Here is a 17,009-nt window from a genome sequence, read left to right on the forward strand (position 1 = left end):
GAATCCTTAAAGAGACGGGTGGGGCTAAGGCTTAAGAGTGTGTGATCGATGCTGAATAGGTGTAGATAAAGAAGAGCTCTCCAGTAGGTGTACAAAATCATTCAAGGGTAATTTTCTCAAAAGTGGGGTTAGAAGTTTATCTACTTTCAAAGCAGAATTACTTTCACATTGTTCCTCAACTGGAGTGTATGATATACAATTTTGTAGCTCTGAGTCTCTACTTTTATCCAAAGTAAAAAACCCATTTCAAATTTTGCTACACAAGACCGAATCGAGGTGGTCGGTCACATTTGACTGGTGAATTGAGGTGTTATCTAGGAGCACCACCTGGTGGGGAAGGCTACAGTATGTCACTGGAAATGACCATGAGTGCGCTAGATCAAGTCAAGGCAGGTAAATAATTTAACTGGTCTCCAACCCCATTCAAAATAGTATGTCTTTAATGGTAGGCGAATACATCTAATTATGACCAGTGAAGTTCAATGAAATACAATATTATTGTGGATGAGGGGGAGATGGGCAGGGATCTGGATCTGGTGGAACTGCTACAAATCCCTCATCCCCAAAATGTGTTTATTCTCTATAAAAGTTTTCAGCAGATCTGTATTTAATTCAAGGTGATGGTGATTTTTATTACTAGGCAAGTCAGTTAGTTAAGAACAAATTCTTATTTACAATGACGGCCTACACCGGCCAAACCCTAACCCGGAACGACACTGGGCCAATTGTGCGCTGCCATATGGGACTCCCAATCACAGCCGGTTGTGATACAGCCTGGAATCAAACCAGGGTCTGTAGTGATGCTTCTAACACTGAGATTCAGTGCCTTAGACCGCTGTGCCACTCAGGAGCCCGAGTGATGCTGTAGTGCTTTGATTGTTTCTCACAAATTATGAAATCAGATTGTTATTAATGTGGATTTTTATTCAAATTGAGACAGAGGTAAAACCACATCAAACAGCACAAAATAAAAGAAAATTGTTATGAGATACTGATAATAGTACTTAGACAGTACAGTACATCTTCAACCAACAATTCACACGCATATTGAGTACACTCGACACAAGACACAGAGTACGGCAAATCTACTGAAATGTATTGTACGTTTGACATTAAGACAGCGGCTTACTTCATTTTCATCAATCTCAAACTGAATCTAACTAAAATAGTTCAAAATAAGTAAATGTACTTGAGGTTCATGTTTCCTTTGCAACTGATTCATTCTACCACAAGATGGTAGTGTGGGCATATTTTCCTTCCCCTCCCCGCTCTCCTACCTTCCCCTCTCTCCAACAACCCAGCAGCAGGACCGCTACCTCCGCCTTTGTGCAAGGAGGTGCACTGCCAGAGCCCTGCAAAATGACCTCCAGCAGGCCACAAATGTGCATTTGTCAGCATATGGTCTCACAAGGGGTCTGAGGATCTCATCTCGGTACCTAATGGCAGTCAGGCTACCTCTGGTGAGCACATGGAGGGCTGTGCGGCCCCACAAAGAAATGCCACCCCAAACCATGACTGACCCACCGCCAAACCGGTCATGCTGGAGGATGTTGCAGGCAGCAGAACGTTCTCCACGGCGTCTCCAGACTCTGTCACGTCTGTCACATGTGCTCATGTGCTCAGTGTGAACCTGCTTTCATCTGTGAAGAGCACAGAGCGCCAGTGGCGAATTTGCCAATCTTGGTGTTCTCTGGCAAATGCCAAACGTCCTGCACGGTGCTGGGCTGTAAGCACAACCCCCACCTGTGGACGTCGGGCCCTCATCCCACCCTCATGGAGTCTGTTTCTGACCGTTTGAGCAGACACATGCACACATGCACCACCCTGCTGGAGGTCATTTTGCAGGGCTCTGGCAGTGCACCTCCTTGCACAAAGGCGGAGGTAGCGGTCCTGCTGCTGGGTTGTTGCCCTCCTACGGCCTCCTCCACGTCTCCTGATGTACTGGCCTGTCTCCTGGTAGCGCCTCCATGCTCTGGACACTACGCTGACAGACACAGCAAACCTTTTTGACACAGCTCGCATTGATGTGCCATCCTGGATGAACTGCACTACCTGAGCCACTTGTGTGGGTTGTAGACTCCGTCTCATGCTACCACTAGAGTGAGAGCACCGCCAGCATTCAAAAGTGACCAAAACATCAGCCAGGAAGCATAGGAACTGAGAAGTGGTCTGTGGTCACCACCTGCAGAATCACTCCTTTTTTGGGGGTGTCTTGCTAATTGCCTATAATTTCCACCTTTTGTCTATTCCATTTGCACAACAGCATGTGAAATTTATTGTCAATCAGTGTTGCTTCCTAATTGGACAGTTTGATTTCACAGAAGTGTGATTGACTTGGAGTTACATTGTGTTGTTTAAGTGTTCCCTTTATTTTTTTGAGCAGTGTATATTGTTTTAATTATTGTTGGACATGAAATACTCTAAAAACACCAGCAAATCAGCTCCAAGTGATTGTAATTTTGGAAATCTGTTCCAAAGTATTCCCACACATAATACAGAGATATACACTGAGTGTACAAAACATTAAGAACACCTGCTCTTCCCATGACATAAACTGATCAGGTGAATCTAGGTGAATGCTATGATCCCTTATTGATGCCACTTGTTGGTTAACCACCCAAAGGTTAACCATCTTGCAGTCCGATGGACGCATCTGGGTTTGGCGGATGACAGGAGAACGTTACCTGAACGAATGCATTGTGCCAACTGTAAAGTTTGGTGGTGAATGGTCATTGCTGTCCCCAGTCCACCTGGCCGTGCTGCTGCTCCAGTTTCAACTGTTCTGCCTGCGGCTATGGAAACCTGACCTGTTCACCGGACGTGCTACCTGTCCCAGACCTGCTGTTTTCAACTCTCTAGAGACAGCAGGAGCAGTAGAGATACTCTCAATGATTGGCTATGAAAAGCCAACTGACATTTACTCCTGAGGTGCTAACTTGTTGCACCCTCGACAACTACTGTGATTATTATTATTTGACCATGCTGGTAATTTATGAACATCTTGGCCATGTTCTGTTATTATCTCGGCACAGCCAGAAGAGGACTGGCCACCCCTCATAGCCTGGTTCCTCTCTAGGTTTCTTCCTAGGTTTTGGCCTTTCTAGGGAGTTTTTCCTAGCGACCGTGCTTCTACACCTGCATTGCTTGCTGTTGGGGTTTTAGGCTGGGTTTCTGTACAGCACTTTGATATATCAGCTGATGTAAGAAGGGCTATATAAATCAATTTGATTTGATTTGAATGAATAATTGGTCTGGGGCTGTTTTTCATGGTTCGGGCTAGGCCCCTTAGTTCCAGTGAAGGGAAATCTTATTGCTACAGCATACAATGACATTCTAGACGATTCTGTGCTTCCAACATTGTGGCAACAGTTTGGGGAAGGCCCTTTCCTGTTTCAGCATGACAAAGCCCCTTGTACAAAGGTGTGGAAGAACTTGACTGGCCTGCACAGAGCCCTGACCTCAACCCCATCGAAGACCTTTGGGATGAATTGGAATGCCGACTGTGAGCCAGGCCTAATCACCCAACATCAGTGCCGACGTCACTAATGCTCTTGTGGCTGAATGGAAGCAAGTCCCCGCAGCAATGTTCCAACATCTAGTGGAAAGCCTTCCCAGATGAATGGAGGCTGTTATAGCAGCAATGGGTGGACCAACTCCATATTAATGCCCACAATTTTGGAATGAGATGATAAGCAGGTGTCCACATACTTTTGGTAATGTAGCGTATCTCATCCTTCAGTCTTCTTTCTCATTGACTAATTTCATTCTTCTCTCTCTCTCTTTCCCCTCCCTCTCCACTTCTCCCTCCTCTATTTTGTGGGTAGGGCCTGTGTCTTATTGTGTGGGTAGGGCCTGTGTCTTATTGTGTGGGTAGGGCCTGTGTCTTATTGTGTGGGTAGGGCCTGTGTCTTATTGTGTGGGTAGGGCCTGTGTCTTATTGTGTGGATAGGACCTGTGTCTTATTGTGTGGGTAGGAAATGTTTCTTATTGTGTGGGTAGGGCCTGTGTCTTATTGTGTGGGTAGGGCCTGTGTCTTATTGTGTGGGTAGGGCCTGTGTCTTATTGTGTGGGTAGGGCCTGTGTCTTATTATGTGGGTAGGAAATGTGTGTTATTGTGTGGGTAGGGCCTGTGTCTTATTATGTGGTTAGGAAATGTGTCTTATTGTGTGGGTAGGGCCTGTGTCTTATTATGTGGGTAGGAAATGTGTCTTATTGTGTGGGTAGGGCCTGTGTCTTGCCTCCGGTGGTGGTGAGCTGCATCAGACTGCCCGATGCTGGACGATCCGCACCGGTGGCCCAACTGAAGAAAGTTCTAGACAGAAAAATAAGAAAAGTAAGAGAATGAGACTATGAAATGGCTAGACTATGGGTGCTAGCAGTTACTACTTGTAAGTGAGTACAAGTGAAACATGGTTGGCTTACAGTATATGATATAAGAGAGTCCACTATTTAATTAAGCGCTGGATGAGATTAAGTTGTTTTCTATAAAAAAGGCCACAATATTGATGGTTTTTATGTATTTTATACCTCTGTGCTTCTTAGTGTGATTTGATTTATGTTTTTAGCCAATTGCCTGTTTCAACAGCAACTATATCATGAGATTGCTTATTCACAATTCAAAGTCAACATTCTACACCAGTCCACCAAATGGACATTTGATAAGCAGATGAACTGAATCAAAGTGCTCATTTAAATTCCCCTCCCATTGCTTCTACTTATACTCTCAGAACCTCTTCTGTTTCTACTGGTAATCTGCAGGGTTAATGTTGTCCAACCCTTCTGGGATTATAAAACTGGATCAAATCCCATCTAATCTCTACCGTGTACAGAGGAGAGACTGGAGACTATGTGCTCTGTGTCTAACATGAAAAGAGGAACACAAACTTTAGGGGCTCCATACACTAGTTTAGGGGCTCCATACACTAGGTTAGGGGCTCCATACACTAGGTTAGGGGCTCCATACACTAGGTTAGGGGCTCCATACACTAGGTTAGGGGCTCCATACACTAGGTTAGGGGCTCCATACACTAGTTTGGTGTGTTAGTAACAGTACATAGTTAACATTGCATTTACAACAAATTTGGGTAAATCCTGTAAAGAGTATCCAAGTAATAGATGCCAAGACTATATCCAGTCAAGACTATTGAAGGAATGTAAGATTATAATTAGTTGATTGATATGTCCATCAAATTAACCTTTTGATCACATTACAGCATTATTCAAACCAGACATTTGGCTCTAAATATCTTTTGGCAAGATTTTAACAAGTAATACTGCAATACAATTGTGTAGGCCATTTTCCCAGGCCAAGTGACAGCATTGCCATCTTCTGGTGAAATACTGGTATACAAAAAAGATTGTCTATAATTATGGTCATACGTTGAACAAAAGGTATACATCTGTATGTTCTAAACCTTTAGAATAATTACATTTAATGATGGTCTTCCAGCATAAATATACATATAATTTTAAATCTCAAGATTAACTAAATGATCAGTAAAAACATACAGTAATGAAAACAACCCATCATCCACCATATCACACTCACTCTGCAATGTACTCCAGTGGTGTCCAGGAACCAAAGTCTGCATCAGGCATGAACTTCCTGTTCATTGGAGTATCCAAGGTTACCCTGAGTAATCAAGTCACATGACAATGTTCTGGCGGTGGTAGGAACTGACGACCTGAGGCCTGAAGCTCTGGTCCTGGACTGATTGTAACAGGCCCATGTAAACTCCTTGTCAACAGACTCAAATACAACAGTAAAGCTAAAGTGTAAAGATCTGATGAAGGCCTTTCACTGTTATATTTTGAGATGAGCATTATAATTGATACCTAAATACTTGCATATATTGGAATATGATTTTACATTTCAGTTGTATTAGTTGTATGTTTGAATGTGCACAGTTGGAGTCTCCAGTCTTTTGAATGTGCACAGATGCAGTCTATAGTCTTTTGAATGAGCACAGATGCAGTCTACAGTCTTTTGAATGAGCACAGATGCAGTCTACAGTCTTTTGAATGAGCACAGATGCAGTCTACAGTCTTTTGAATGAGCACAGATGCAGTCTACAGTCTTTTGAATGAGCACAGATGCAGTCTACAGTCTTTTGAATGAGCACAGATGCAGTCTACAGTCTTTTGAATGAGCACAGATGCAGTCTACAGTCTTTTGAATGTGTACAGATGCAGTCTACAGTCTTGAATGAGCACAGATGCAGTCTACAGTCTTTTGAATGTGCACAGATGCAGCCTACAGTCTTTTGAATGTGCACAGATGCAGTCTACAGTCTTTTGAATGAGCACAGATGCAGTCTACAGTCTTTTGAATGAGCACAGATGCAGTCTACAGTCTTTTGAATGAGCACAGATGCAGTCTACAGTCTTTTGAATGAGAACAGATGCAGTCTACAGTCTTTTGAATGAGCACAGATGCAGTCTACAGTCTTTTGAATGAGAACAGATGCAGTCTACAGTCTTTTGTGCACAGTTACAGTGAATAAAGCAACCCTCCTATTCGTATTGGTAGTGCAGAAGAATTGCTAGTCATGGGGGTAATGCTAACCATATGTGACAGCTATGTGACAGCTAATAGTAGCCTGGCAGGTGGTCTCAGTCCAACTTATGCAATTAGAATATACCATAACAGAGAACTGAGAATATTGACTACAAAACTCAGATACAGGCTTCTCATGCTGACAGTGCAAAAACGTGCATTACATCCATTTGTAAATCAATGAAACGATGTATACAGATAGCTGCTCATGAGGTGAATACATGTAATATATTCGTAATGTAACCTTTGACCTCCACTGTTGCAAATAAATTAAATTCCTAACGACTATTTCCAATGAGTGCAGGTTTTTCCTATTCCTATTCATAATTAGTAAGTAATAAACTGTAAAAATAACAAATGGTATCTTTGGCAGGTTATAAACTGTAATAATAACAAATGGTATCTTAGGCAGGTTTCTCCTATCTCTTATATAAGTAATTGATTAACTGTAATAAAAACAACAAGATACCTCACAATTTATTCATTTAGCAGACACTCTTTAGGCAGAGCAACTTACAAGAGCAATTAAGGTTAAGTGCCTTGCTCAAGGGTACATCAACAGATTTTTCAACTAGTTGGCTCAGGGATTTGAACCAGAGACCTGTCGGTTACTGGCCCAACGCTCTTAACTGCTAGGCTACTCACGGTAGTATGGCAACTGCCACAGCTCCAGGGGGCATCCCACTGTTTTCTCCTGCTAAACTCTGACAGAGCTGGTGGACTGCTGACTTGGCCATGCCATAGCCCACCATGCCTGAGGAGAGAAAGAAAGACGGAGGGATGGAAAGAGGGACAGTGAAATAGGAGAGATGGTTGGATAAAATCAGATAAACACCAATAAATCTTACCATAATAACAAGGGACATGGAAATATACACAATTCTAGAGTTACAAAGTAATTTGATGATTGTCGGATGTGGTAGGGCTTGCAAACTATTACAAACTACAAAGGGAAGCACAGCCACGAGCTGCACAATGACACGAGCCTACCAGACGAGCTAAATAACTTTGTTTGCTTCGAGGCAAGCAACACTGAACCTGTGCCTGACTGAGTCTGTAATACCAACATGTTTCAAGCAGAGTCCGTGTGCCCAAAAACACTAAGGTAACCTGCCTAAATGACTACCAACCCGTGGCACTCACGTCTGTAGCCACGAAGTGCTTTGAAAGGCTGGTCATGGCTCACATCAACACCATCATCCAAGCAACCCTAGACCCAAATCAATTTGCATACCGCCCCAACAGATACACAGATGATGCAATCTCTACTGCACTCCACACTGCCCTTATGGAACCCCTATGTGAGAATGCTATTCATTGCTACAGCTCAGCGTTCAACACCATAGTGCCCTCAAAGCTCATCACTAACCTAAGGACCCTGGGACTAAACACCTCCCTCTGCAACTGGATCCTGGACTTCCTGACATGCCGCCCCCAGGTGGTGAGGGTAGGTAACAACACAACTGCCACACTGATCCTCAACACGAGGGCCCTTCACGGGTGCGTGCTCAGTCCCCTCCTGTACTCCCTGTTCACTCATGACTGCATGGCCAGGCACGACTCCAACACCATCATTCAGTTTTCCAACAACACAACAGTGGTAGGCCACTGTTATTTTACTGCTGCTCTTTAATGATCTATTTTTTTACTTTCCACTTATTTTTCTTAAAACTGCATTGTTGGTTAAGGGCTAGTAAGTAAGCATTTCACTGTAAGGTCCACACCTGTTGTATTCGGCGAATGTGACAAATACAATTTGATTTGATATACAGTACCAGTCAAAAGTTTGGACACACCTACTCATTCAAGGGTTTTTCTTTATTTTTATTATTTTCTACATTGTAGAATAATAGTGAAGACATGCCAAGAGTGTGCAAAGCTGTCATCAAGGCAAAGGGTGGCTACTTTGAAGAATTTCAAATATAAAATATATTTTAATTTGTTGAACACTTTTTTGGTCACTACATGATTCCATATGTGTTATTTCATAGTTTTGATTTTTTTTTAAATACCCTGGAATGAGTAGGTGTCCAAACTTTTGACTGTCACTGTATGTGATATTACAAACAGTATATTTTGAACTCAACATACATTCACTACACATTTATAACTTCCTGTTTATATACTATGGACAAATACTCTGGGTGCTTTTGGTTCCCAAACTTTGCCCATGGCAGTATTGAGAGATGACTGCTTGTTTCACAGACATGCTTTTGATTTCCCATCAATGTTTGTGTTCATACAGTAGCATCTGGAAAGAATAAGCAGCATTTTCCAACACTTTTTGAAAGAAATGGCAGAGGCATGCCACAGCTACCTTGGAAAAATGGCCCAATGAAAGAAAGAGGTGGAGAGTAAGCTCTTTTTCATTCAATTACATTTTATCTTCAAGATACTAAACTGAAGAAATTTAACCTATTTCTCAATGGAACACATAGTCTTTGAGGGGAGAGTTTCAGTTGTATTTTTTTTTTATACATACAGTAGATGCACTCCAAATTGCTAACGTAAGATGGTTTATTGGAAATGCCTTCAGAATCTATTTCCCCACCGAGCATTAACAGACTAGCGTGCTGAATCCCCCAAGAGTTAAATCAATGTTATTTGACAGTTCAACCTGACTTTTACATCCAAGTTCAAGGGTTAGGGTCATAGGGTGCACACATGGTTAACAAGCCTTAGTCTTTAACCCCAAATCTTTAAGTCCACAATGTGTGCATCTGGCTTTGCAAGACCAGTTGTTGCTAAGACACCACTGGCAAGACCAGCTGTCCTTAAGACACCATTGGCAAGACCAGCTGTCCCTAAGACACCACTGGACACCAAACTACCCAAAAGGCAGTATTTCACCATAGAGAACTCAGTAAAGCTGGTTGAGAATGTCTTTAGATCAGACACACTATTAGCCAGTAAGCTCTTAAGTATTAAAGCTAATATTAAGCTAAAGATATAAGCACAAATAACCCCTGAACACATCCAATCTTTAAGCACTACTACTATCTTCCAATGTCTTGTTTTTGTCAGTTATACAGACAATTTGTATTATGATATCATAAATACTTCAAGAGCAGCTTTTTTCCCCATCTTCATAACATTAAATACATCTGAAACTTTTGGTCCAAAAAATATGCAGAACAACTAATCCATACTTTTGTCACTTCAAGATTAGACTACTGCAATGCTCTACTCTCCAGCTACCCGGATAAAGCACTAGTGCTAAATACAGCTGCTAGAATATTGACTAGAAACAAAACATTTGATCATATTACTCGAGTGCTAGCCTCTGGCTTCTTGTTAAGGCTAGGGCTGATTTCAAGGTTTTACGGCTGACCTACAAAGCATTACAAGGACTTGCTCCTACTTATCTCTCCGATTTGGTCCTGCCGGACATGCCTACATGTACACTACGGTCACAAGATGCAGGCCTCCTTATTGTTCCTAGAATTTCTAAGAAAACAGCTGGAGACAGGGCTGTCTCCTACAAAGCTACATTTTTATGGAATGGTCTGCCGATCCATGTGAGAGATGCAGACTCGGTCTCAACCTTTAACTGCTTATGGCTGCAGGGGCAGTATTGAGTAGCATGGATTAAAGGTGCACAGAGGTGCCCAGAGTAAACGGCCTGCTCCTCAGTCATAGTTGCTAATATATGCATATTATTGGTAGTATTGGATAGAAAACACTCTGAAGTTTCTAAAACTGTTTGAATTATGTCTGTGAGTATAACAGAACTCATATGGCAGGCAAAAACCTGAGAAGTTCCACTTCCTGTTTGGATTTTTTCTGAGGCTGGTAGATTTTCAACCAAGCTCCCATTGAAATTACAGCGAGATATGGATGAGTTTTAACTTCCTACGGCTCCCACTAGATGTCAACAGTCAATAGAACTTTGTCTGATGACTCTACTGTGAAGGGGGGCCGAAGGAGACAGGAATGAGTAACCACTGCCATGCGGTGACCACGCTTTGACGACGTGCGTTCACGTGAGAGGCAGCTCCGTTCCATCGCTCAACTGAAGTCTATGTAATTCTCAGGTTGGAACGTTATTCAAGATGTATGTTAACAACATTCTAAAGATTGATTCAATACATCGTTTGGCATGTTTCTACTGACTGTTACGGAACTTTTGGACATTTCGTCACGTTTTAGTGAGCGCGCTTTGTGACTTTGGAATTGTTTACCAAACGCGCTAACCAAAGTAGCTAATTGGACATAAATAACGGACATTATCGAACAAATCAAGCATTTATTGTGTACCTGGGATTCCTGGGAGTGCATTGTGATGAAGATCATCAAAGGTAAGGGAATATTTATCATGCAATTTCTGGTTTCTGTTGACTCCAACATGGCGGCTAATTTGACTCTTGTTCTGAGCTCCGTCTCAGATTATTGCATGGTTTGCTTTTTCCGTAAAGTTTTTTTGAAATCTGACACAGCGGTTGCATTAAGGAGAGATATATCTATAATTCCATGTGTATAACTTGTATTAACATCTACATTTATGATGAGTATTTCTGTTGAAACGATGTGGCTATGCACTATCACTGGATGTTTTTGGAACTAGTGAATGTAACGCGCCAATGTAAACTCTGATTTTTTAAATATAAATATGAACTTTATCAAACAAAACATGCATGTATTGTGTAACATGAAGTCCTATGAGTGTCATCTGATGAAGATCATCAAAGGTTAGTGATTCATTTTAGCTATATTTCTGCTTTTTGTGACTGCTATCTTTCGCTGGAAAAATGGCTGTGCTTATTGTGGTTTGGTGTGACCTAACATAATCGTTTGTAGTGCTTTCGCTGAAAAGCATATTTGAAATCGGACACTTTGGTGGGATTAACAACAAGATTACCTTTTAAAATGGTATAAGACACATGTATGTCTGAGGAATTTTAATTATGAGATTTCTGTTGTTTTGAATTTGGCGCCTTGCACTTTCACTGGCTGTTGTCATATCATCCCGTCACCGGGATTGCAGCCATAAGAAGTCTTTACTGAAGACTCATCTCTTCAGTAGGTCCTATGATTGAGTGTAGTCTGTCCCAGGGGTGCAAAGATGAAAGGCAAGGCACTGGAGTGACGAACCCCCCTTGCTGTCTCTGCTTGACCGGCTCCCCTCTCTCGACAGGGATTCTCTGCCTCGGACCCTATTACAGGGGATAAGTCACAGGCTTGCTAGTGCACCCCCATGCCGTCCCTAGGAGGGGTGCGTCACGTCGTGCCAGGCTTTTTTCGCTATACTCGACTTGACTGATGTGACCTTCCTGTCTGGTTTTGAGACCCTTCGGACTCGTGCGGTGGGGGAGATCTTCATGGGCTATACTCGGCCCTGTCTCAGGGTACTAAGTTGGTGGTTAGTTGATATCCCTCTGGTAGTGTGAGGGCTGTGCTTTGGCAAAGTGGGTGGGGTTATATCCTGCCTGGTTGGCCCTGTCCGGGGATATCGTCGGACAGGGCCAGAGTGTTCCCCGACCCCCCCCGTCTCAGCCTCCGGTATCTATGCCGCAATAACCCTTGTTCCGGCGGGCTAGGGTCAGTCTGTCCTATCTGGTGTAATTCTCCTGTCTTATCTGGTGTCCTGTTCAATCTTAAGTATGCTCCCTCTAATTATCCCATCTCCCATCTCTGATGACTCCTGGCTGTCGCTGTCCCCAGTCCACCTGGTCGAGCTACTGTTCCAGTTTCTGCTGTTCTGCTTGCGTCTATGGAACCCTGACCTGTTGTTTCGACCCTCTCTCTCTCTACCGCACCTGCTGTAACAACCTCTGAATGCTAGGCTATGATAAGCCAACTGACATTTTCTCCTGAGGTACTGACCTATAACCACTGTGATTACTATTTGACCCTGCTGGTCATCTATGAATATTTGAATGTCTTGAAGAATGATATGTCCTTAATGGCCATGTACTCTTAATCTCCACTGGGCACAGCCAGAAGAGGACTGGCCACCTCTCAGAGCCTGGTTCCTCTCTAGGTTTCTTCCTAGGTTCCTGCCTTTCTAGGTAGTTTTTAATAGCCACCGTGCTTCTACATCTGCATTGCTTGCTTTTTGCTGTTTTATGCTGTGTTTCTGTATAAGTACTTTGTGATTTCTGCTGATGTAAAAAGGGCTTTATAAATACATTTGATCAATTGAATAGGCATAAGGCAATCGACGCACTTGCAGTACCTTTTAATGGTCATATTAAAGATGTATTTCTAAGACTCACACACTTCTGCCACAAGGAAGCTCTGAGCGTTACTTGACATGAATTTAACATGAAAATCTGTAAATCTTGTGGGTTATAGCATAGACTTTGTAAAACAGGGTAAATACTGTAGATCCTTTTTTCATTCAAATAAATACAGACATACTTTCTTCAATATCAAAACCTTATTCATATTTTATGGCGAAAAAAACCCACACAAGTGAGAGTTAAACTATAGGAAACACCCCCCAAAAATATTAGACATACCACTGTCAAAAAAGTAATCTAAACCAAGCCTGTGAGGGAAATCCCTACAATTTCCTGGCCTGTGTCTAGTGTAGCACTAGTTTCTACAGTAAGCTACATTCAATGGGAGAACAGCATAACACACTCTAACCATGTCTACACTTCTGCTGACTCATTCTCTTCCCCAACCTAACAGCCAATGAGAGTGGGGGCTTTATACCAACTGCTGATCAGGGATTTTAGGTGCCCTAGTGTCAGGATTTATATTGTTCTCAGGACCATCACATGGGTTACACCACACAGGGAATGGCATGGGTGTTGGGTCCTATAGGTAACATCACATGCATATAGGGTCAGGTGTAAAATACCGGAGAGCATTGTGTGAAAAACCATAGTAGTAACAATTTCTCTCCTCATTAAAATACATATCATATTCAACATGTTACTCATATTTTCATTTCTACTATATATCAGTCTTTTTTTGTATTTCATGGGTTCCTTGTTTTACAAATAGTTTGATGATGTAAGCTGCTATCGTGACGACAGGCACCCTTAAACATAAAAGTTGTAATGAAACGGTGGTCAGAACAGAGGCACAGTCAAACAGGGTCAGCATGAACAACATTACAGGAGAAAAGAACAGCCGGTTGCCATTTATTGAGATGTACTGGAGGGAGCTCTGCAGAGTGGTCACTAGCTGGCACAGCCACAGCCACATAGTCATACAATCTGATTTTAAACCTAACCTTAACCTTAACCCTAACCTTAACCACACTGGTAACCCTAATGCCGAACCCTAACCTTAAAAATAAACCCTTAACCAAAGAATAAATATAAAATGCCAGTAGAATCAAATAGAATACCAGTAGAATAGAACCCCAGTAGAATAGAGTACCAGTAGAGTAGAGGTAAGTGGCGTCTTACCACTAGTGCCACCCAGTGATGCTTTAGCCCCAGCCAGAGTCAGTAGTCCACCCTGCTTCAGGTGCACAGCAGCCAGATGGCTAGATATGGTAGAGGTCCACACACTCTGCTTCCACATCATGTCTGTGTTTTTGTACAGGTCTAAAAACAACATACATAAGAGAAGATGTTTGACGAACAACAGTGCAACATTGAATGAACCATGTAATTAAATGGAACGAACAAACATCCCTATTGAATGCCAGATGAGAATTCAGCCTATGGGGAAATTGGTTTGAAAGGGGTTTAAATGGAGATATTTACATTTTAGCAGATGCTCTTATCCAGATCGACTTACAGTAGTGAGTGCATACATTTTCATATTATGTTTGTACTGGTCCCCCGTGGGAATCAAACACACAACACTGGAGTTGTACCAACTGAGCCACAAGGGACCTGGCATTCATATCACAGTATGTGTTCAAAATGAACTGATAATATCTCAGTGAAACACTCTTGAACCTTTGGAGCTGCAATTTCCTCCAGCCCATCCGCCTGCCACACACAAGATGGCATCCACTTTCTGGTCCCCTAGCAACTGGGCCACATCTGCTGTCACCTGCAGCAAGAGATAACAGTCTATTACAACGGGCTAGAATATGGGTGCTTTACGGTAATTATCCAGCGTTTTGCAAATCAACGGAGTGTTCAAAAAGCCATAACTGTCAACATCACAGAGGGAGCAGGTGAACGCTCCTCCTACCTGTCCTCCTTGCTCAGTAAATGACTCGGACAACTTCACCAGCACGTTCGCGTTTGCCTCCTCACTGGCAACGATATCGATGCTGGCTACCCACTATTGGAAAAGAAAGAAAGAACAACAGAGCATGAAACATTTGCATTCTTTGGAAAATAGGATGATGAAATCGAACTATCCTTCAACGTCGGCTATTTATTCCTCATGCAATCCAAAAGTAGGCTCAGTAAATTATAACGACTGATTATATGCTTTCCGATAGCTCTGGGCTGGCATCGTTAAAACGTCTTGATAATGACAATTGATGATGACAATTTCAATGGTTTAATTACTTTTCCCTTGCTTCTTACCATAGCATCTAGGGCTAGGCCTAGGTCTACTCAACAAGTGGTTATTGAAAATATAATAGACACTGGGGCAAGCAACAGCTCACAATCCTTTCGTAATTGTATTCTATATGAAAAAAAACACGTATAGCACTCACCCATCCTTTAGATTTGAAGTGCTGAACAATTTTGCTACCCAGTGCACCTTTTCCTCCGTATACGAGTACCCGACTGGCAGCCATGCTTTCTTTACTATGCGCTTCAAGCAATGATGACTATTTCACTAACATTACACGACAGCTACCCTAGAGAAAGCGAGAGAGAGAGAGTGAGAGATACACCCACCCCCAATATTTAAACAGACACACACAGCACATCAGAGGCAGACCTTAGTTCAATAGTGTTCTATGTAAAAATGCGTAAGCTATTATAACATTTTCAGTGCATAGGTTAGCCTACACCATGGATGGCAAATAGCAGGCCGCGGTCTGCATACATTTTGAACTCAGTCAAGGTCTCAACTTACTGTTGAGAGTTAGAATACACAAGGCACAATTTCTCAATTTGGTTGTGCAACAGCAGTTTTTCTCTTGTTATGTCAGTCACTGACAGTCACTCAATTAGCCCATGTAGCTAACAGTTAGTTTAGCAGCCAGCTATCTAAACGTGTAGTAATCATGGTCGAATTACCAACCAGGGCCCCCATTGATTTTGTTAGTCACTCTCACTCAGATATCATATTATGGTAAATGTGTAGAATTGCAGGAAATTAGTTGTAAACTGCGCATTTTTCTCACTGCCCCATGGCAAAATGAGTAGAATTGCATGAAATGAGTTATATCATTGAAAAATCTTCTCTCTGCCCCATGGCAAAATGTGTTGGATAATTTAGCATTTTTGAAACACCTGAACCAGCTTTTTCTAGAGTCATAATCATTATGCTTACTTTTATGTAAAAAGCATGCCTCTTCAGCTGTCTGTATCCTCCTAAAATATAATTTCCCCTTGTGGCGACCAGCAAAATTGTCTGAATTTTTGTTGTTTTACTATCCTTGTGAGGACTTCTGTTACACACAAGGATAGTTAAACACACACAAAAAACACACACACATACACTCACACAAATTATGTGCATACTCATGTATTCAGATAAGATAAAATAAAAAGTACAGGATTTGGATACAGCAGCAGTGAGACAGCCACATGTTATGACAGCAGCCTGGCCTGTGGGAGTACATCCTAGTCATCCTGAGTACAGCATGTCTGAATCTGTCACAGCAACACAGCTTATGGAGATATCATCAAATCATTTTCATGCCCTGGGCTTTCACTCGCAGTCAAACATATCAGGCTAGATTTCTAATTGCACACTGATAGCTTATGGCCTAGCTTCTCAAGTAAATTGCACATCCAATGAATACACATTTGAAATAAACACCAGAAAATGATACAGCAAAATTCAAAATGTTTGCCCGCATAGACTAGTATTTGATCACGCCGCTTTGACCAAGTCATTTCTGTAGATTACGACACATCAAAATAACATTGTGTCCAGGTTTAGGCCCATTGACAACACATATGGTTATTTAACTTGGATGAATGATATGATAGCCTGGGTGGAAGTCTGTTAGTGCTTTAGTTGTTGTGATGAAACAGGACTTGGCTAAAGCAAGAATAGACTGTTACCCACGCTAATGATAAGATGGTGAGGAGGGAAGGAGGCATGCTGATAGGAACAACGCTAGGTGTGGATTGGGGTGTATATAATGGTAGGGGAAGCAGTGTTGATAGCTAAAGTCTAGAGGAGCATATGCTATGATCAACTCCCTGGAGCAGTGTGTTGAACATCATTATCATCCCTTTACGTTCTACTGCATCCGACAGAAACATCGTGCTGTTTGATAAGTGCACAAATCACAGAAGAATATAGGGAAAATGTTTTCATATCATTTAATGTGTCGTAATCTACAGGCATTACTTGGTAAAATCATTTAAACTGTGAATGAAGTATACATTAATTCGATATT

General features: G+C 42.1%; 1 protein-coding gene across 1 annotated transcript; it reads right to left on the reverse strand.

Moving 5' to 3' along the window:
* Positions 1–903: 903 nt before the first annotated feature.
* On the reverse strand, positions 904–15,313 carry qdpra (quinoid dihydropteridine reductase a). The gene is made up of 7 exons (XM_055927332.1): positions 15,141–15,313; positions 14,663–14,755; positions 14,422–14,518; positions 13,921–14,061; positions 7,202–7,310; positions 5,549–5,632; positions 904–4,312 (listed from the first exon to the last, which is right to left on the reverse strand). The coding sequence occupies exons 1-7, from the start codon at positions 15,222–15,224 to the stop codon at positions 4,210–4,212; spliced, it is 711 nt and encodes a 236-aa protein (XP_055783307.1). The 5' UTR covers positions 15,225–15,313; the 3' UTR covers positions 904–4,209.
* Between the last annotated feature and the right edge of the window lie 1,696 nt (positions 15,314–17,009).

Source organism: Salvelinus fontinalis, chromosome 6 (assembly GCF_029448725.1).
Source record: "Salvelinus fontinalis isolate EN_2023a chromosome 6, ASM2944872v1, whole genome shotgun sequence".
Classification (NCBI taxonomy): Eukaryota; Metazoa; Chordata; class Actinopteri; order Salmoniformes; family Salmonidae; genus Salvelinus; species Salvelinus fontinalis.